The sequence below is a fragment of the Aythya ferina genome, assembly GCF_964211825.1.
Source record: "Aythya ferina genome assembly, chromosome: 22".
Lineage (NCBI taxonomy): Eukaryota > Metazoa > Chordata > Aves > Anseriformes > Anatidae > Aythya > Aythya ferina.
In genome coordinates, this window is record NC_140320.1 from 3,432,434 (window position 1) to 3,453,348 (window position 20,915).

The following is a 20,915-nucleotide window of genomic DNA, read 5'->3' on the forward strand; positions in this document are numbered from 1 at the left end:
GAAAAATGCCTGTCTGCAGTACATGGAACTGCACTAGGTCCTGTAGTAAACATTCTCAAGGAAGATGTACCTGTTTGTTTCAAGAGAGAAATTGTAGACTTTCTCCACTGATAAAAAATGAGTAGCTGTGATTGATTCTAAAAGGCTTTATTTAAAAATAAGCAAAAATAACAGTGTCAGAATAAGGGTCATAAAGCTTCAAATCATGTGCAGACTTGTTGCTGTGATTGAGCAAGTAAACTTGAAAAAACGCTGGTTTAGGAGGCATCAGCGGGCTGGGTAGAAGCTGTGCTGCTGGCACTTTCTTAATGTGGCTTTTCCTCTTCCAGGCTCAAGACAAAATCAAATTCCTCTGCATTGAAAAGGTAAGGAAAAAAAAGGTCATAAGTGGAACTTCGTAGTTCTCTAGTGAGGGCTGCCTCTCGGAAGGAATGGCACCGAGTCCAGAAAAGGAGAATGCTCTTACCTTTTGTCAGTGGTTGGATGGAAAGACGTTGTCTTGTGAAGAGCATCATGTTCTTCAGGGGCCCTCCGTCTGCTTTATGTGCCAGGTGGTGACTCTTGATTTCAGAAAGCGGGATGAAACGTTTTGTCATCCGCACAAACTGGACGTCCACCTGAGAGGTGATGGGCAGCAAAGGAGCATGATTGGAGATGGATAGAGCATCCCGGTGTCACATTAAAACTTTGGGGGAATAAGGATTTTAAATGGAAGCAAATAACTCAGGTATTTCTGGCAGGCCAGTTGTTTACATGAATCTTAGCACCGTGCACTAGAAACATCCATGCATGTGGTCACAGACAATACAAAATGAAGATGCAGGTTACAGCAGTCACTGCCCTATAATTAAAGTGTGCTTGAAAACCATAGCTTTCTTTGCTATAGACTGAGAGTGGTGCTTAGAGATGTTTCTTTCCTAACCCAGATTTCTGCAATGGTTGCAGAACTGACCTCCGTGCAAGTAGGATTTGAAAATTTAGGGAGAAATGCTTTGTCAACCTTTTGGAAGAGATAGGGGAAAAGGTAGAGAAAGCAATCGGTATTGGATTTTCTCTTGAGGGAGAAAAAGGGAGGGAGGGAGGGAGGGAGGGAGGCCTCAACAGAAGCTTCAGAAGATATGCAGTAGGATAATAAGAGACTCCTAATGGCACTGGGATTGCACACAGAGCTTGAAACAAATGTATTTAGTTCACTACATTACCATGGACCATTTGGGGTTCTCTTTTCTGCTGGAGGAATCATAGTGAGGATCCTTCTGATCAAACTGTGTGTGATCCGGGTATGCTTCCTTTACAATCTGAAGCAGAACAGGAGAAGAATGTGAAACAAGTTCTGGCCAGTTAAATACTGTTGTCAGCAAAGGGTATGAAATACCCTTGAGGAAGCTGTGACTAGACGGAGTAGAAATAATACTGGAATCAACATTGCTTTCCCTGATTTCCATTCTAACAGTGGGATATATTTCCTTTCCTTACATTCCTTGGCTGGAAGCACTGCAGAACAGTATGGATGTCGAAACAACACTTCTTTTCAGAGCAAAGTGGAAGGAGCACATGGAACAGGGGAAAACTGGGTATGTGGGAACAGTATTTGTGCAAGTCCTCCTCTTAAGGTTCTGTACACAAGTTTTATACTACTGCCTTGCAGGCTCAGCTCAGGAGAATTTAGTGAGTCAAATATTAATCAGATGCCCTGAGTGTGGAGCAACACTTTACTTGTGTGGAACTGCTCTGAAATGACAGCAGGATAACAGTGGTTTGGTTCCATTTCTCTGGGAAAGGTGCTTTGCTGAGTCAGCTGTGCTGTGAAAAGTACATGGAGCCCAAATACCCTAGGCTCATCTGCTGCTTTGATTATTTTTCTCTTTCACCCCTCTGGATGTGGAAAAGAAACAGGACTAATGAGCTGTTTGATAACCCACTGATTACCTTTCCCCAATGCTGAAACAAAGAAGGAGAATGAGGCGCTCACCTTGACAATGGCAACAATACCAGGCTCTTTGCAGTTACTGTGATAGAAGAAGGCCTGTTGCCCAAGTTTCATGGCTCTCAGGAAATTCCTTGCCTGTCAGATTTAAACCAGATATGTTGAGTGATGTGTCTGAAGCCCTCCGGTTTTCATTATAAACAGCGAGAAACAAGACCTAACACCAGGACAGAGGTATGTGCTCCAGTGCTACTTGGATAAGCTTTCCTGCATGGGTTGTACAGATGTTTTAAACTGCGGTGAAATGAAGTACAAACAAGGCTAAAGAGTAAGATCCTCTTGATTAGAAAGTATGAGGGAATGTAACAGCTCAGCCACCCTCATTCGGGAATAGCCAGAAACTTAAGGTAGCTGTCAGCAAACGGGCAGCAGAGCAGATTGTATTAGGCAGGGGAAGAGTGTGTGGATTTCCTTCACAGGAGTCCTGGAACAGACAGCTGTACGCTGACAAGGCACAGTGTTTGGCTGAGTACTGACTTGCTCAAAGGTGTCAGGGGAAATAAAAGCTGATCATCTGTTGAACTTGCTAGAGACTGAGCGAAAGAAAAACTGGTTTCTTTGAGAGAATATTACCCAGCCTGAATCTACTTTTGACACAGAGGGAATTAAGCAGTTTTGACTCCTGACAGAATACAGCTGTCAAAGCAGGCAGACTACATAAAAAAAAAATAAAAAAAATCAGCATTTCTAGCAAAAAGGGAACAAGTTATCTGTGAGGAGAGATGACTTTTTTTCCAGTGATATTTCATGGACTCCATCTTTGACATCTGCTCCTTACCTGGTAGTTTCTTACTCCATCCCAAAAGGTTGTCTGATTGGGCTGAGCTTTTAAGTCTTCAATACTGAACTGCAAAACAGAGTGAAAATACAGGTTAAGTTCAGGAGACAGTCTGATCTTGGTTGCCTTATTGTCTACATTTTGCCTAAACGTTTGTTCCTAGTAGTTCAATTATACTTCAGGCATCACAAAAGCTTTTTGGTTCCCACAGGTGTTAAAGGAGGAGCACTGCACTAGTGGAAAGGCAAAGCCTGACATAGATGCTGTCCCCGCTACCAAACCCAAGCATTCTGCAACCTGATTTCTTCTGTATTACAAGTATCAAACCCCAAGACTGTCACCCTTGAAGAGCACAGACTTATGTCCTCCTATTTCCAGAAAGAGAAGTTTTTTGAAAAGTAAAGACCCAATGGTGCTGACATTGTGAACAGTCTGAATTGTTTCATCCTAAGGCACTAATGCTGTGGTTAGGAGTGAAACTGCTTCTACACTTCATTGACTTTGCTAAATCAGAATACCAGAAAAGATGTCAGTGCTTACTTTCACATCCACTCCCTTCTCAAGCCTGCTCTCCGGCTCTGATTTCAGAAGCCAGTGACAATACGTTATCTTGCTTTCCTCCCCACCAGAGTCAGATTCTTTCGCCTTTTTCCAGTTCTTCCATCCTGACTTGGAACCTCCAGCTGAAGGTTTTGTGGGCTTTTCTTCCTCCTCCTTATCCTCAGTCTCCTCCTCAGTCTTGGCTATTTTAGCATCAGGCTCCTTTTTATCTTAAAAGAAACAAGAGAAAAAAGACCATTCTGGTAAGATGCATTTTGTTTCTGATAAGGACTGGTGCTGAAATAATTTTAGTCACCCAAGCTGCATTTACATACTGGTATTTGACTGCAACCAAAGTTTGGTGTACCCCAGGTGTTTACATGTAAGACAGTTGCATTACTCACAGGGTTTCTGAGTATTTCTAGTTTGCATTTGAAACAAGGATTTTTTTTTGTGGTATGCACAAACATAGCCTAAGTACAAAGTGTAATTTGAATTTTTATTAATTGCTGAGGAATCAACTGCAGACAACAAAGTTGAATTAGGTGAGTCTGAGGAATAACAAGAAAATTCAACAGCAAAGCAAGCTATTTCATGTACTACAGAAGCTTTATATAAAACCTTTGCTATGCTACCAGCTCAGAGTGGGGCCCATAAGCCTGTGTGTCCAGAACCCAAACAGCAAAAATGTAAGTGATTAAAGGGTAAGAAAGTGGTTATTTGCTGGAGTCTATTCAGCATGTGAGGCACAGATAAGTCAACACTCTAATTTTCTCATCTTATGTATTAAACATCAGATAGTGATGCCTCAAGTGCAAGGTGGGGTTTTGTTTTTTTGTTTATTTATTTGGTTTGATTTTGTTTTGCAAATGGTACCACATCATCTTCCTGCCACTACACTGGGTATATACTTTGACCACCTCTAACACATGGGATCTGAAAGTTCTTAATAAACGGATGAGTCACGTTTCTTTACTGTCTTGTGCTGAGAATACACTGTTGTCCCTATTTTATGTCTAGCAGACTTGTCTCAGTCACACATGGATGCTCAGTCCGTTTTTACAGAGGAAATGCCGTATCAAAGACATGTGGCTTTGAGAGACAGACGGTTAAAATGACTGTGTCTACTTTCACTGTAGCCTAGATCCTCAGAAGAGAAACTAAATTAGTTAGGACATCAGCACAGACCTGCTACTGCTCCTTTGTCTCTCTTTCTGCTCGGCCAAGGCATCTCTGGTCTCTTTGAATTATCTCCTCTTCACCAAGAAGCACCTGCTGAACGAGAGAAGAAGAAGACGGAATTAATGCTTATTCAGGCAAGCTGAAAAAAAGCAGAGGGAGCAGAGGCAGAGAATGCAAAAGCTGTACAGTGAGTGGAGAGCAAATACATCTCCTTTCTTGAGCTCAGCCATTTCCTGTATCACTGCAAATCCTGGCACTGGTTGAGGACCACACCCTTGGTGTGTTGGAGGCAGGCAGGCCGGCCATAGCAGCGCCCTGATGGACGTTAGCAGGAGGGCTGCTGTTCCTCACAGCGGGGCAGCTGCTGGAGGAAAGTCCCGAAGGCGCCTGGCCTCAGCAGGGCCGCCTCCAGCCCTGTAAAAGGAGCTGTGCTCCGAGAAAAGCTCCCCCAGGCTCCATCCAGCCTCTCCCCAAGGCAGCCTGCGTGCAGGAGGCCCGTGGAGAAACGCAGCCACAGCTCTCGCCCCTGCCGCCTCCTGTCAGAAGTTCCTTGGCTCTGAGCTGGCCTGCAGCGGGCGGCAGCAACTTTTCCTCCTGCCGTGCCAAGCTTCTCCCAGCCCTCCCGGCTCCGGGCTCCCCCTCACCAGCTCGGCGGCAGCCCCTTCGCCTCGCAGCGGGGCAGAGGATGCTCTCGCCTCTCCCTAGCTTCAGCTCTGGGGGGGAGGAAACACGCCGTCCCCCGCCCGACGGCAGTCGGAAGTCAGTGACCGTTATGCAAAAAAAAATAAAAAAATAAATAAGAAAGGCATCGCCTCGGAGGCTCGCCTCCTTCCCGCAGCCAATGTGCGAGCCGGGAGGCTCCGTTGGCCGGACTACAGCTCCCAGCCCGCTCTGCGGCTCCCAAGGGTGCTGAGCAGGGGCTGCCATGGCGTGGCGAGCGGCTTCCCCCCGCCTCGGGGCCCACCTGCTGCTGAGCCGCCACCGCCACCACCGGGGGATCGCCTCCTGCATCGACCGTGAGGCTCCTCGGCGGAGGCTGGGGGGAACAGGGCGGCCTTCGGCCTCCTCCCCGTGTGGCCGCGGGCGGTGGGGCCGGGGGGACCCCAAGAGAGGGAGAAAGGAAGGGAGAGGGAGGGAGGGAGGCTGGGGTAGGGGACAGGGGAGGTAAAGAGGGAGAGGCCAGGGGGACCCCAAGGAGGGAGGCTGCCGGGGACAAAGCTGGGGGGGAACTGGCAAGGGGAGGCCGTGCTCGCTCCCATGGAAGCCTCCTCCAGATGATTTTCGGAGGGAGGTAAAGAATATCTCCAAAAGAGCCAGCAAAGCACTGCGGGAGGCTTGCAGGGAAGGCTAGGGCTGAGGGACCTGCTGCTCAGTCGCCATGCCCTGTGAGTGGGGTCTGCCCCAGTCCCAAAGCACTAACCCAAGGCACAGCTGGGACCAAGTCTGACTCCCCCGTGAGGATCCCAGAGTGCCTCCCAGAGGAATCACTTCGACATTTAAACATATATTTAGGATAGAAACAGCAGCATCACTTAGGGGTTCCTAAAATTCGTAGGAGGAGCTAAAAAAGCAACTTTGGATCTCTGTGCAAGCAAGGCAGGACGCTGATACATCAGCAGATGCTGTGTCCAGAGGGTTTCCTTAATTTTTGCTTGCTTTCTAGCATCACTTCTTTGAAGTCTCAGGGCTGTTTCCTCGTATTTCTGCTGCCCTGCCCCAGTCTCAGAACTAGCACTGAGTCACCGAAGACATCCGGGTCTTGGGTTTGTTTTGTTCTAGGAATGCCCCCTCCCAAAACCCACTGCCCTCACCCAGCGCAGATCCAAAGGCTCCACAGAATGGAGAATTTGTCTCTGTAGCACAGCCCATGAACTGTTTATGTTAGTTAAGGGCCACTTTTAATTGTTTGGGGTACACAAGTGGTGGTAGCACTTGCTGTCCCTGTACCAGACACCTGTTGGATCTTTTCCTGGGTTTCTAGCATCTGCTGGTCTGACTGAGGAGCAGAAGGAGTTCCAAAAAGTTGCCCTTGATTTTGCTACCAAGGAGATGGCTCCTCACATGGCTGAGTGGGATGAAAAGGTATGACAGCCTCAGATGGGCTGCACTGCCCACTTTCTCCTCCCTTAGCACATTATTGCCCTTGGGTCTCACCGGAGGGGTTCCTGCAATAGCTCCTCGGTGCTGTAATGACATTTATGGGGATTTTTGGTTCAAGATGCTGCTGTAGCTGGGGTGGGAAGCCATGAGAATTTCCTTGAAGCCTTCCTAGCCAGGTTAATCAATCTTCTGAAAAGTGATTTACTCCTGAAGATGGCATATATCTGTCTAGGTAACTGATCAGGGATATCCACTTGTGATGCCTCTGCCTGTCCCAATAGGAAATATTTCCCGTGGAAACGATGCGGAAGGCAGCCAAGCTAGGATTTGGTGGCATCTACGTGAGACCAGACGTGGGTGGCTCGGGATTGTCACGACTTGATACCTCCGTAATCTTCGAAGCTTTATCAACGGGCTGTACCAGCACCACTGCTTACATGAGCATCCACAAGTGAGTGTGTCTGTAGAGTGGTGGACGGTGGCTGCCTGCCTGAAAAATGCAGTTGTTCTGTGGGCTCTAAATCCAGCGTGAGACAGCTTTCCTCGTGCTGCTTATTTATAGCTGGCAGACCGAGCAGACACGTCACCGCGAGGATCCCTTGACGGCAGTAAACAAACAGGCTACAAAACCCGAGATGCCACCAAGAAGTAATTATAGCTTTGTGTCACGCAAGATGGGATTAAGTTCTGGATTTTGTTCCCCACTTAAGCTGTCTATAGATAGCAACCTGCCTGGAAAAAGCTTTTTTGCCTCGGTTGTGCTGTGAGAGTGCCCAGAGGCACGGGCTGATGCTCGGGCCTTATCCAGCTTCTGCAGGCACGTTCAGGGACGGGCTCACTTTGTACACCAAGATGGAGCGATGTTGCCTCCCTGTTCCACGGGTGGTTTTACGACGAGACAGCACAGCTTGGTGCTGAGGGGAACGCTGAGCCTGTTAAGTAGGAACGTGCTGTTCCACAAGGCAGCAAGCCTGTGGTGAAAGGAGGGCGATCTCCTTCCTCCCAGCCTCTGCAGCGTGTCATTTTGTTCCCTTTCAGCGTGCGTGGGGGGAGCTGGAAGGAGGGCTGCCTCCCGGGCTGCTTCAGATTAACTGCAGCAGAGGTGGAGCAATAAGCTTTCAAGCCTCTGGTTTTGTGGGGCCAGGTGGAGCTTTGTTCTTCTGTTGAGTTAGGGATGTTCTTATATCACCCACCCTCCTTCCAGGGCCGTGCTCACACACACTTACCGTACTGCTGCTCCTTCTCTCCCGCTCCAGCATGTGCGCTTGGATGATTGACTCCTTTGGCAATGAGGAACAGAGGCACAAGTTCTGCCCTTCACTCTGTAGCATGGAAAAATTTGCTTCTTACTGCCTGACAGAGCCAGGTGAGCATCCCCAACCAAAATACCTTCACCGTTCCTTCGCTCCTAACGTGGTTTTATCAGACCTGAACATGGCGCAGAGCTGGAGGCGAGATGTTTGTTTCCACGTTCTCCTGTGCAATCACCACAAGATCAGAAGGGGTTGGTGAATACAAACCTGAGTAGTTTGGGGTGTGATTCCCAGGAGAGCATGCAGGCTCCAGCTGCAAAGGTCTCTTGCTACATTGCCTGCTCCCTTACCTCCCGAGCAGGAAGTGGAAGTGATGCGGCCTCGCTGCTGACCTCTGCCAAGAGGAAAGGGGACACCTACATCCTGAATGGCTCCAAGGTACCTCTCTGCTCCTCTTAACGCTGCTGCACGGCACTGCATGCACAGGGGGTCCTGGGTCTCACCATCCTTTCCATTTCCTACTGTCTGCTCAACTCTGTCTATTCCCCGAGCTCTGCAGGGCATTCACCAGGGCTCAGTACAGCTGGGGCACTAATCACCTCCTGGCAGTGGGCTCTTTGCCCCTCCGTCTCTGTACCCCACTGCTGCTGCAGGCTTGGGGCTAGCATTCAATAGCCACCCCTTTCCTCTTGTGCCCTTCTGCAGGCGTTCATCAGTGGTGGAGGTGACACCGATGTCTACGTGGTGATGTGTCGCACCGGAGGCCCAGGCCCCAAGGGCATCTCCTGCTTGGTGCTGGAGAAGGGGACCCCGGGTCTCAGCTTTGGCAAGAAGGAGAAGAAGGTGAGACACTTCCTCTGCTTCCCTGGGGGGAATGCAGGACAGAGATGAGTTTGTCTGCAGAGCACGAGGCATCTCTTTTTGGATGGGAGCAGCTTACCAGCCTGGCATATTCTTTTCCAAGCCACATCTAATTTTGGTGAAGTTGCACAATGTGTGCAGCTCCTCAGTGCTCTGTTTCTTCCCAGGTGGGCTGGAATTCCCAGCCAACTCGGGCTGTGATCTTTGAGGACTGCGTCGTTCCTGTTGAAAACCGTCTGGGAGCTGAAGGTCAGGGCTTCAGCATTGCCATGAAGGGGCTGAATGGAGGCAGGATAAACATTGGTAAGAAAGACAGCAGAGAGCCAAGGGAGAAGGGCAGGGTCGTATTGTCACTCCCTGCACTAGCTTCACACTCACTCTGTATTCTTGGCTTCTCCCACCAGCTTCTTGCTCGTTAGGAGCTGCTCATGCTTCTGTTCTCCTGGCTCATGAACATCTCACTGTCCGCAAGCAGTTTGGGGAACCCCTTGCAAACAATCAGGTAACTTCTCCACCAGCTCTGCACTCCCTGAGCTATGCTTTGTCTGAGATCAGAACTTCAAGTCAGGATTGTGCTTTTCCGGAGTAACAAAGTGTGTCAGGCCTGAGCGCTGTCTGCAGGTCGCGGGGATGTGGTTCAGGGCACAGCCCCCTCTGAAGACAATGACCTATTTTTTTTTCCTCCCGTGCTGTCTGCTGGCAGTACCTGCAGTTCAGGCTGGCGGAGATGGCGACGCGCCTGGTGGCAGCACGGCTGATGGTACGCAACGCCGCGCGGGCACTGCAGGAGGGACGTGAGGATGCAGCTGTGCTGTGCTCCATGGCCAAGCTCTTCGCTACTGATGAATGCTTTGCGGTAGGTTGCTCAAACCTCAGCTGGCATCATAACTGGAAGCTTGGAGACCGCCCTTGGTGCTCAGAATGTCAGAAAGAAGTTTAACACTATCAAGCCCCAGCCCCAAGAACGTTCAGTGAGCCAGAAGCCTCTTTTTAGGACCAGGGTATTTTATGGGACAGAATTCTGCACCCTGCAGAGGCAGCAGTACTAGTGCCTCCAGAGTTCAGGACCCCTGGCTCCTAGTGCTTTCTGTATTACTTTCTAGGGGACCAAGCAGGGAGACAGGACAGGGAGTAGAGCATTTTTATTTTCAGGTGGTAATAATGCATATTAACATGCTTATCACTTGTAGGCAACAAGTGATCTTCCCTGGACCACTGAGAAATAAAAGATTATCACAAAATGTGCCTGAAAAGAGAAAGCAAGAAGGAACAAAAAGGAAGGAAAGTGAAATCTGCACTCTGACACTTCCTAGATCAGCGTCATTTAGAAGCTATCATATTTTCTCAGCACTCTGCATTTTTTCCACATACTTATTATGTTTTCTGTCCCAAGCTGATAGATAATGATAGATGGATTCATGTTTCAGTAGAAATCAAAGAACTGAACGGATTCCTCAGTTGACTGGCCACTAGATGGAGATCTGTTGTTTTGTTCTTTGTACTTGTAGCACCATGGAAATGCAGCAAAAAAATGCCTTTGTTAAGTAAAGCATTTCCTGGTTATTTACACACTTACAGTGTTGCTATTAATGATATAAATGCACCGTTAATGTCCAACAGCACTTAAGGAACACAATAGCACTGCGGGCAGCACTGATGGGGACTGAAAGCTCCTTGCTATCACACCAGACTGTGAAGAGATGAGGTTAGGTGATCAGGAAAAATAGAAATGAGCCCAGCTTCCTGGGTTCTTACCGAGCTTCTGTGCTGACTTGTCCTCAACACCACGTGAGTCTCAATGCTGTCTTCTTAGATCTGCAACCAGGCTCTGCAGATGCACGGAGGCTACGGCTACCTGAAGGATTATGCTGTGCAGCAGTTTGTGCGGGACATCAGAGTCCACCAGATACTGGAAGGTAAAACGCTCTCACTTGCAGTGCCTTGGCCGTGTACCAGGAGAGGACGGGCTCTCCTGGGGCCCCTGCCTCCCACATGACTGACTCTAGGGTTTCAGAGTCCACTTTTGTTCTGAGCATGAAGTGTTCCTGCATGTCATGCGTGTGAATCCCCTGGCCAAGAGCTCATGGTGTGTTCTCCAACCATCTGGAGAAGTCACTGTGTAGTTTAAGAGGCTTACAGCAGGGGGAGATCTCTGGCTGTCATTGTTAGCAGTGCCTCTGTCCAGTTTTAACCGATTACTCCTCCAGACACCTGCTGACGGTCCCCAGCCATTCCTTTCCCTGGATTCCTGTTTGCCTTCCAATCTTTGACATGAGGTCTCTGGCAGTGTCTGGGCACAACTGTGTGTGCAGTTGCCTTTCCTAATCTCAATTTAGCCTCCTAACCATTTTGTTTTCTCTCCTTGGAAATCCCTTCACCTCATGGTACCTTGCAGGGACACAATCTTTCCTGTACTAAATAGCCCTACAGTCTTTCTGTATATTGTGTATGGAAAACGTAGTAAAGTGGAGAACCGAGCTGCTGACGTAGCTCTGGCTCTGCTCAGTGCCTGGTGCCCTCATCCTCCCAGTGCCCAGATAAAAGAAGCACCAGCAGCTATCCCTCTGAACCCTGCCCTGAGCACTGTGCTGGCACTCACCAGATTTTGGCCCAACACCTCCAAAACCCACCTCAATTGCTCGACCTGGAAAGAGCTTTTCTGTGCTGTAGACAGAGCATCAGGGGAGGATTTTATTTGTCCTCACTGGGGGCAGAACCAGACTGTCTCTAACCTGTCTTTTGCTGCAGGTACCAATGAGGTGATGCGGATGATTGTGGCCAGGAATCTGTTACAGGCGTGAAGCCGAGGAGCTAACCTCCAGCCTTCGTGTCCTCCGTCCGTGCCAGCAGGGTCTGTTTCCCTCCCCTGCTCTCTCCCTGGGAGCAGAGAGGGTGCCGGCAGTCTGTCTGTCTGCCTCGTACGGAGGGCACCACAGCAGGACACTGCCTGCAGGCTGCCACAGCACCCTGTGCCCGTGGGCTGCTGCCACCAGGCTGGCGTTGTGCAGCTTGGGGACACAAATCGTGGCTCTGAGCACGAGCCTCTGGCTGCAAATCCTGAGTTTTGGAAGAGAAGCACCACCTGCTGAGCCGGGACAGAAACAGGACCAGCGAAATCTTTAGTTTGAAGGAGCCCATTGCTCTGCTTGGGAACCCGTCCTCCTGGACAAGTTCGCTGCAAGCACCGCACCTCAAACCACTGCAGGAAGGGATCACCGATTAATTGAGGAGCTTGTTAATCGAGCCCCGTGTTTATTTAGAGGCACTCCTCTTCCCCCAACACCCCTCTCCCGAGGTACTACAGCAGTGGGGAGCGGGGTCCCGGGGGAACCTTGTGCTCGGAGCAGCTCTGAGCAGCTCCCTGCGGCGTCTCTGGGAGTAAAACACTGGTAAACCCTGCTGCTGGTTTGCCTTTTTTTTTTTTTCCCTCACAGTGTTTATTTTAGTTTCGTTTTTCCTCATACTTTACTTTCCTTTTTTTTCCTTATGTAGTTTATTTTGTTTTCCTTCTTATTTCTCACAGTGCTTATTTTCCTTTTTTCCTCACATTTTATTTTCCTTTTATTCCTCACACTTGATTTTGTTTTCCTCTTTTTCCTCACATTTTATTTTCATTTTTCTTCTCAGTTTATTTTTTTTTCTCACATTTTATTTCGTTTTCCTTTTTTTCTCGCATTTTTCCTTTTTTTCTCACATTTTATTTTGTTTTCCTTTCTTTTTCCTCACATTTTATTTTGTTTTCCTTTTTTTCCTAACATTATTTTCCTTTTTTTTCTCAGTTTATTTTATTTTTCTCCTCAGATTATTTTTTCTCACATTTTATTTTTTCCTCACATTTTATTTTGTTTTCCCCTTTTCCTCACATTTTATTTTCCTTTTTTCTCAGTTTATTTTATTTTTTCCTCACAGTTTATTTTTTCTCACAGTTTATTTTGTTTTCCTTTTTTTTTTTCTCACATTTTGATTTCCTTTTTTCCTCATATTTTATTTTAATTTTCCTCTTTTTTTTTTCAATTTTATTTTTTTCCTCGCAGTTTATTTTTTTCCTTTTTTTTTTTCTCACATTTTATTTTATTTCCCTTTTTTTCCTCAGTTTATTTTTTCCTCACAGTTTATGTTTTTTCTCACATTTTATTTTTCTTTTCTCACATTTTATTTTGTTTTCCTTTTTGTCCTAACATTTTATTTTCCTTTTTTTTCTCATTTTGTTTTTCTCCTCAGTTTATTTTTTCTCACATTTTTTTTTCTCACATTTTATTTTGTTTTCCCTTTTTCCTCACATTTTATTTTATTTTCCTTTTTTCTCAGTTTATTTTATTTTTTCCTCACAGTTTCTTTTTTCTCACAGTTTATTTTGTTTCCCTTTTTTTCCTCACATTTTGATTTCCTTTTTTCCCTCACATATCATTTTCCTTTTTCCTTCCCTCACCCTTTATTTATTTCCCTGTTCCCCCCACTTTATTTCTTTCCCTTTCCCCCCCACTTTCCCCCCTCTCCCCAACCCCGTTCCCCCCCCTCACCACCCAGCACATCCCAACCCCTTCCACCCCCCCCACACCACGATTGGCACCGTCCCCCAACTCCTCCCCCTCCCCTCCCATGCTGGCGGCGCCCAATGGCAGAACCCGCTGCGGGGCTGAGGGGCGGGACGAGACCGAGGGCGGGCGGAGCGGCCCAAAGCCGCTCTGCGGGCGGGGGGGGAGGGGGGGGGCTCGGTGGCGGCGGCGGCGGCGCCGTGGCCGTGGCTGCGGGCGGCCGCCATGTGGCCGTGTGGCGGGCGGCGGCAGCGCCGCTTCGGGGGCGCCGCGGTGCTGCTGGGCGTGCTCTGGCTGCTGGCCCGCAGGTGGGAGCCCGCGGATGGGTTTTTGGGTTCGGGGGGGCTGGGGGAGGACGGGTTGTATCAGGAGGGGGGCTGTGAGGGGGTGCTGGGGTCCGCGGGTGGGTGCTGTGGGGTGGTTTTTGGGGGGGGCAGCGCCTGAGGGGCGCCCACCCGGCACCCTTGGGTGCTGCTGGCCCTCAGCTGGGCGCCCGCCCCCTCACAGCGCCCTCCCCTCAGCCCCTTCCCGGCCTGGCGCTCGGGGTCCCCTCAGCATCGCCACAGCTCCTGCCCTTCTGCCCCCTCCTGCCTTTTTCTGCCCCCTCCGGAGCAAGGAGATGCTGGTGGAGCGCTTCAGGACCTGCTGCTGGCCACAGTCCTCCTGCCTGAGGCACCGCGACGCCCAGGGAGCTGCTGGGTGACAGCACAGCGCTGGGGGTGACAGCAAGGCTGGGTTTACCAGCACCCAGATCCTGTCTGCACCTTATGTGTATCCTAACGAGGCCGTACGTGCACCAGTTACCCGTTTTTCAACACTACAGAAGACCCCTGAGAAGTCTTTGCTTGATTAGGGGCGAAATTCTGCTGTGGCCGGGCTTGGATTTGTGCCACGGGTGTTCTTAGCAGAGGATTATCGAAAACCGATGCATGGTGAAAGCACAGAAGCCTTCTCCAAGAGTGGATCTGCTCAACGCCCTGTTCATCGGCGCCCAGTGTTTTTTTCCTTTGGCTCAGGTCGCCTGAGAATGAGCCGTGCGGTGAGGAGCACGGGTCTGAGCCGTGTCGAATGGAGTCGGGACCTCTCTTGCCACAAGGCAGCGAGCAGTGAGTGAGGGCAACTTAAAGCTTTCACTTTTCTGAAGGCAAAGGATGCCCAAAATAAACAGCCAATTCCTCAGAGGCAGCTCTAAGTAGGGTTTATAGATTAACTGCAAAGTCCTCTGTCCTCTGAAGCACATCCTTTAGTCTTGCCAAGGAAAGCTAATAGCTTTGATGTTCCCTACCACCACCCCATTTTGACTTTCTTTTCCGTTAGCTTTTTCTCCCAACTGTTCTTGGTACATGGCAGACCAATACCAAAGCTAAATCTCATCTCTGATGCAGAGAGAGCTCAGCTAGGCTTTTGTTTCACAGGCATGAGTGCTGTAGTGTAGCTGTCTGGCTTAGCAGTCAGCTGATGGCTTTCTTATTCCTCTTGGAGTGTTTCCTGCTTCAACTTACATTTTATAAAGACCAACTGCTAAGGATTACATCTTGTCCAACCCAATTTCAAAGATTCTGCTCTGGCAGACTCGGTCACCTATAGCTAAGTATTTCTGCAGTGCAGTCTCGCTGGTGCTGCGGTCCTGGCTTCAGAGTTTAAGTCCCAGGCTGCTTCATGCTTCACAAAATACCCAAGAATTCCTTTCCGTGACCTCCATGAGATGGTTGGTTGGAGGTATTGCTGTCCAGAGGTGGTGGCAATGAGAACCCGTCCAAGTTCAGTGACAGTGAAGGAGAATTAGTTACAGCATGTGCAGATGTGGTGCTTCCCCACTGAGGTCTCCTTCACAAATCATAACTGAGTTGCTTTTTGGGACAAAGGCATGTTGGAGATTAATTTGAAAAAAAAAAAAAAAAAAAAGACTTTCTTGAATCAATGGCTACAGAGGGATAAAGTAGGCCAGCAAGCTTTAGGAAAAGGACAAAAAAAAAAAGATTCTTTGAAATGTTCTGTCGTTACAGAAGTGAGGAGAAATCTACTGGGAGCTATGCATTGCTCTCAAGAGCTGGTACAGGGCCCTGTGGGGCTCTCAGCGATGGAAATCCAGCTCATGGTAACAGGATGAAACTCTGCTGAGTCAAGGAAGTTTTTTCTGGAGAAGCAACTTGAACAGATTGTAGCGAGAGATGCGGATTTCAGGGTATCCAGGATAATCTGTAGAAAATCTCAGGGACTTGGAGGCTTCCTACCCGTTCTCTTTGGTGAGAGAAGGCACTGGAGCCAGGGAGGTTTGAGGTTGGGAACTTGTTTAAAACTTGCCAACTAAGTGCTGCCTGGGATTAAGAAGATGAGCTTAAGTGATTTGTTTATTTTTATCTGGCCACATATGCTTCCCGAGTGCTGCGCTCCCTCTGCCACCGGTGGCCCAGTTAGCATCAGTGCTGTGTGCAGGTATAACTTCGGGCTTTACCTGGCTCAGAAGCGGCTTTGAAACTTATTTATTTCCAACCTAAACTTTTGTAATTGGAGCTTGGCCTCTCCTGACCCCTCTGAGCTTTCTGCCTGGGGCTCACCACAAGCAGGCAGATACAGCTGCTGTTTTGGGATCCGATGTGGGGAGTTTCCACCTGTGCAAGACTGCAAGTTGGAGCAGAGAGGCAGCCAGTTCTGCGTGTGGATTGAGAACCACCTCCCCTGCTGGTGAAATTCACAGTAACTCCCTGGGGGCAGTGCTGCTGTTTCCTAGCCTTAAGTCATCATTCTCTGCCAGTACGCGCTATCTCGTGTAGATAAGCATTTCTGATCCTGTTCCTTTGCCCTTTGAATATAACAGCTACGTTTTATGCTCATTTCCCCGAGCTGCAGCTGCACTATCCTCATAAAAACCAGCTTTGCTGTTCCTGCACCACCTTCTGCCTGGGGTGTGTCAGATTTCCTTGCTCAGCACTATTTGTAAGCGGTTCGATCAAAGCACGAGTGCTCGTTGACCGAAGGCAGGGAATTTCTAACCTACACTTGCTTTTCCAGGTATTACCCATGCCTGCTGCCTGTTGTTTCAGAGGCCTGTGAGAATGCTGTGCTACACAGGTACTCTGTGCTTGTCAGCCAGCCCTTGCAACCTGTTCAGTCTCAGCTTTAGTTGGCTTGTAGTGCCCTTGTCTTGTGCTGGAGGACAGGTAAATCGCTGCAGGCTCCTGCTTAGTAATCGCTGTAGGATGTGAATTCTGAAAAGTCCTCCCCCTCTGCTAACAGCCGCTCTACAGATAGAGTAGAAAGCAGCCAGAGGCTTAGGTATTTCCCTCTCCCAGTGTGACATTTCTCTGAGATGTGTGGGTCCCGCTTTTCTCGAGACTGGAATTCATTTCTTGCATCTGGCTGTGATGATGTCTCTGAGGAACAAGCTGCTATTGTCCAACTCCTTTGTGTATTCAGAGTCGTGGCACTGGGGTGGTCTGATGGAGGCAGTGTAACTGCTTTGGTTCTGGGCTGGTTGATAAAAAATATCCTCTTGATGCAGCCAAAAAGGACCAGGGAGCCAGGCAGGGCAATAGGAATAGCTGCTTGCATGCAGGAACCAACCTGAACAGAGCTGTGATAACACAAGTATTCAAGCTGGTAAGCACTTTGGAGCCCAGTGTCTCGCACTGTTTGGTGCAGTTCTTTTGCCAAACAAGTTATAAAGGAATTAAAATAAGCAGCAATACAGGCAGACATAAGTCTGTGCTGACAGCAGACTTAATCTGTGCTGAGTGATGAATTTGATCCAGGGGTTTTCTTTAAATTAAGGAAAAAGTTTGTTGTTCCTAGTGGACAGGTGAGGGTTCTTTATTTCTTCCAAGCCTCGAGTTGGAAGGCATCGGAGTGGTGCTCGTTGTCACAAATACCACGTCACTCAACTCTAATGTTACACACACTTCATGAAGACATCCATTTTTCATAAGCATGAGGCATTCAGGGTAGCAGCACTGAAATGCCATTGCTGTTGGAGCGGGGATCAGAAAGTCAGGCAGTGTTTGTCATCCTACAGCAAAGCGGGAGGCCTTAAATGTCAGCAGTCATAAAAGTTTCTGCTAGTGTTGTGAGCGAGAATTTCCCCATCTCGTGTTTGCAGCAAGTTCGTTTCACGATCTCTGCCTGAGTGTGTTACATTTCAGTCGCAGAGCGTGGCAGAGTGGCTTGAGGCAGTCAGGATGGAAGTTAGTAGTGAAATGAGAATTAAATACGCATCTTGGGCAGCTCTTTAACCCGTTTTACTTTTTTTTTTTTGAAAACCTGTATGCTGTATGTGACAAAAAGCATCGTTTGCCTAGGTTGGAAGGTGAGAGCTGATCCTGCCAGGTGGGGTGAAATGAGCAGTCTCTCTTAGGGGAGCCGATCTCTTTACCAGAGGCCGGATGCTCATCTCTCTCTTTCTCTTCTAGGTTTAACTGGAGTGAGCTGATCCCTATGCGGTTATGGGGGAGGACCCTCGGCTTGCAGACAGAGAACTCCCAGTTCCTGCTGGAAGGCATGCCGTTTCGCATCTTCGGAGGCTCGATGCACTATTTCCGAGTCCCCAGGGAGTACTGGGAAGACCGTATGCTTAAGATGAAAGCCTGTGGTTTAAACACCCTCACGACGTAAGTGTCCCCACTCTCTTGTCTCCGTGACATGGACCTAACAGCCAATTCCCTGCTCCGTGAGAGCTAATGGGGCCCTAGCAATGTCTTTTGGTACTTAGTATGGGGAAAAACTAATTCCTTCTTCTGCCACAACCTTTAGCATCTGCTCTCTGCGTTTCCCTTCTAGCCTGTTAGGCGCTTCTCTGAACAAGTTTCTCCAGCTGGTGGATGTGGGCTCTAGGCTCAGGTGTTCCCTTAGTTCACGTTTTTCCCTGTTCCTTTGTGCTGTGCCAGCAGCTTTACCCCGAAGCAGCCTGTGGATCTGCTGTAGTGCCTGATGAGGGGGATTTCCAGCTGGGATGTTTAGGAACAGCTGAGGAATGCCCGCATTAAGTGTTCAGGGGCCTCTGTGGTGACCCGAGTGTTGCATTTTTGGGAACGCTGCTCCATCACTGTAGTGTGCTGAAAAGAGTAATGGGGACTGGAGTCTTCTTTACCCATCACACTCAGCAGTGCACTCAAACACAGACCTGACTCATCAGACACACTGGAGGGTGCCTTCCAAATGCTGACACGATGTGGAAGGGTCAGGCCCTCAGCACAGCTGTGATTCAGAAGCTGCTCTGGAGAATGAAAGATCCATGTAGACAAGGCCCGAATTTTAAGGTGACTGTAGCCTGTGTCTTCAGAATGTGGTTTACATAACTGCAATATCTTTTAAGGTAGATTTTTCACTTAAATGTAGACAGTAATTGCCACTTCTCTGTGCTGATCTCACTACATTTGACAGTCTTGAGAAATTCAGGTAGTGCAGAGAACAGGAAAAGAGCCTTAACAAGGAAAGTGCTTATCAGAAAAATTAAAGAAAGGCACGGATAATATTTAAGCAGGGACTTTGTGATATGTATATGCTGTGATTGCTGAATCTGTTACTAATGAAGGGACTGCACAGATTTTTTTCAGCACTTCACAAACACGGTGCCATTTTCAGCACTTCATTTGCACTGCCCTAACTCTGTGTTTCAGGTATGTGCCGTGGAACCTTCATGAACAAACAAGAGGGAAGTTTGACTTCACTCAGGACCTGGATCTAGAGTATGTGGTACAGACAACTCTGTTATTAACTACTCTGGGTTTGAGGGGAGGGTGTGCATGTTGGCTCTGGATGAGGATGGCATTGCCAGCAAAACCTTGATCTGGCAGTGGAGACTCTCATTTCTTCCTTTGTTTTCTAGAGTCCTTTAAAACTTACATGTTTAACATCAATTCAGTACAGTTGCTTCATTAAGCAATTACCTTCTAGTTCTGGTACATAAATTTCATGGTGACTGGCACGTTAGCAGTGCATGAAGTAGGGATTCTTTAGTCAGACAGTAATTACTTTGTTTGCATCTTTAGGGCCTTCCTTTTGCTGGCAGCTAAAAATGGACTGTGGGTGATTCTGCGTCCAGGACCTTACATCTGCTCTGAATGGGACCTCGGTGGTCTGCCCAGGTAGGTGTGAGAATAGTTCAATTAATGCAAGCCCGTGGGACTTAGGAAAAAAAGAAAACACACAAAAATCATCTGATCATACAGCTGAGCCTCCTTCAAGGATTTAGAACGGATGTCTGTTAGATGGGAACTACTTGCTGTGTCCCCAGAGCAGGTGAATACTTATAATGTTATTGAGCTCTCCTGTGGAGCACAGACAGTAAGCCTGGAGCCATAATCTTTTCTTTGAGCAGTTATTTTTTTTTAATAATAACCGTGTTATGGTTTAATGGTCACAGCAAGAAAATGGAATTGAGGAAACCCATCTTCTAGTGCTGTTGCAACTTGATTGTCTTCATATGAATAGTAATATTTGCAGCTTCACGTAAGAATTTGCTTTATCTCAGGTCCAGTTAAAAAGTCCTGCTAGAACATATATATGACATACCGGACTTTATCAGTGCCAGCCAACTTTTCCAACCTCCTACTGTGTTTTCTCTTAAATACACAGCTTGTTGGTGCGAGGCTTTGGGAGCTGTGTTGAGTACGTCAGCACCGAGGCTTGCCTAGTTACTAGATCCCAGTGGAACCAGTGCCAGGCTACGTAGCACTTGTTTTCCTTACCTTTGAAGAGCGAAAACCTCAGTGGAGACACTTGACAAAATTGAAGGGTTATGTCTTTTAATCTTTTCATTGTTTTTCAGTATGCCCTGCCTTTGGCATCCTGCATAGTTCGGGTGCAGAACTGTGACTGTTTGTCAGGGACTTACTCCTGCTAGCATGGCTACTTGTGACCAGAGGTAGTAGCAAGTTCTGTATTTCATTATGAGAAGTGCACACGTTGCCAGTTGGTGCCAGGTCACTGAAATGTTTCTTTATCAGGCAAATAAAAAGATTCTGATAAAGAGCAACTATCCTAGTCTCATTTTACACATGGGGAAGCATAAAGGGGCTGTGATTTTTGTGAGCCCGCTGGGCTGAATGTAGTGTGCAGGAGCTGAGTCTTTCAAACCTCTAGAAGCTCTATTAGTTAATGCCTTTTGCAGAGGCAAGGAAGGGGCAAGCTTACTCTGCTTAAATTGTCACAGCAGCACTTTGTTCTGCGCTTAAACAAATTGCCCATTTCTGTGGTAGCCCCAAACAGCTAACTAAATCTTGTAAATCAGCAGTTGAAACCGTGGGACTAATTATGGGAACCTTTGCTTTGAATGATGACTGGAGTTTTATGAGAGAGCACTTGGTTGTAGAGCGCCCTTGGGGATGCAGGGAATTCCAAGTAACCTTTAGAGTGGTAAGCTTACCTTCAAGTCTTACTGGGAAAGTTAATGAAATGAGCTTACATCTCAGTGCTCAGCCTGAAATGCAGAACTAAAAGAAGGGTAACAGCTTGGCAGTTGCAGTCAGGACTCCTCATTTAACAGCATGAGTGGTGGGTAGCCCCAGTTTGTCAGATTAGCTTTTAAAATGATTCTGTAAAAACGTTCCTGTCGTGAAATATCCCTTTGCTCATGGCACACACAGCCAGGCAAATGCACTCCATGTACACCCCATACTTGCAGTTCTGTGAGGGGTCCTTCAGCAATGAAAGGAAGGGGTTTCAGACCCTTCCTGTATTACAGC

At 48.0% G+C, this 20,915-nt stretch overlaps 3 protein-coding genes and 1 long non-coding RNA gene across 12 annotated transcripts in view; 3 read left to right on the forward strand and 1 right to left on the reverse strand.

Moving 5' to 3' along the window:
- Nucleotides 1-131: 131 nt before the first annotated feature.
- Nucleotides 132-10,699, reverse strand: THYN1 (thymocyte nuclear protein 1). Of its 7 annotated transcripts, none has more exons than XM_084495483.1 (9): nt 10,457-10,699; nt 7,814-7,909; nt 4,494-4,577; nt 3,306-3,535; nt 2,766-2,834; nt 1,973-2,065; nt 1,203-1,298; nt 467-617; nt 132-352 (listed from the first exon to the last, which is right to left on the reverse strand). In XM_084495483.1, exons 3-9 carry the CDS (start codon nt 4,534-4,536, stop codon nt 306-308), a joined length of 729 nt encoding a protein of 242 aa, XP_084351609.1. In that variant the 5' UTR covers nt 4,537-4,577; nt 7,814-7,909; nt 10,457-10,699; the 3' UTR covers nt 132-305. The 7 variants fall into 7 exon arrangements, with proteins under 7 accessions (XP_084351609.1, XP_084351605.1, XP_084351607.1 ...); XM_084495479.1 differs by lacking the exon at nt 10,457-10,699 and adding an exon at nt 8,108-8,215; XM_084495481.1 differs by lacking the exons at nt 7,814-7,909; nt 10,457-10,699 and adding an exon at nt 8,108-8,214.
- Nucleotides 2,028-3,151, forward strand: LOC311422432. Its single transcript, XR_014685352.1, has 2 exons — nt 2,028-2,161; nt 2,977-3,151. It is a non-coding gene; the product is annotated as an uncharacterized lncRNA (long non-coding RNA).
- ACAD8 (acyl-CoA dehydrogenase family member 8) lies at nt 5,259-12,098 on the forward strand. The gene is made up of 11 exons (XM_084495466.1): nt 5,259-5,503; nt 6,469-6,569; nt 6,869-7,038; nt 7,844-7,953; nt 8,202-8,278; nt 8,546-8,683; nt 8,869-9,004; nt 9,106-9,203; nt 9,405-9,557; nt 10,515-10,617; nt 11,450-12,098. The coding sequence occupies exons 1-11, from the start codon at nt 5,413-5,415 to the stop codon at nt 11,500-11,502; spliced, it is 1,230 nt and encodes a 409-aa protein (XP_084351592.1). The 5' UTR covers nt 5,259-5,412; the 3' UTR covers nt 11,503-12,098.
- Nucleotides 12,099-13,424: 1,326 nt separating this feature from the next.
- Nucleotides 13,425-20,915, forward strand: part of LOC311422433 (beta-galactosidase-1-like protein 2) — a 28,859-nt gene continuing 21,368 nt past the window's right edge. The window contains exons 1-5 of one of the 3 annotated variants that reach the window (XM_084495484.1): nt 13,458-13,544; nt 16,249-16,308; nt 17,643-17,840; nt 18,849-18,917; nt 19,221-19,316. In XM_084495484.1, the coding sequence (XP_084351610.1) occupies nt 13,462-13,544; nt 16,249-16,308; nt 17,643-17,840; nt 18,849-18,917; nt 19,221-19,316 (506 nt within the window). In that variant the 5' untranslated portion in view covers nt 13,458-13,461. Of the gene's footprint in view, nt 13,545-13,998; nt 14,343-16,248; nt 16,309-17,642; nt 17,841-18,848; nt 18,918-19,220; nt 19,317-20,915 lie in introns of those variants that run through there. The other 2 variants (XM_084495485.1, XM_084495486.1) reach the window with 2 other exon arrangements.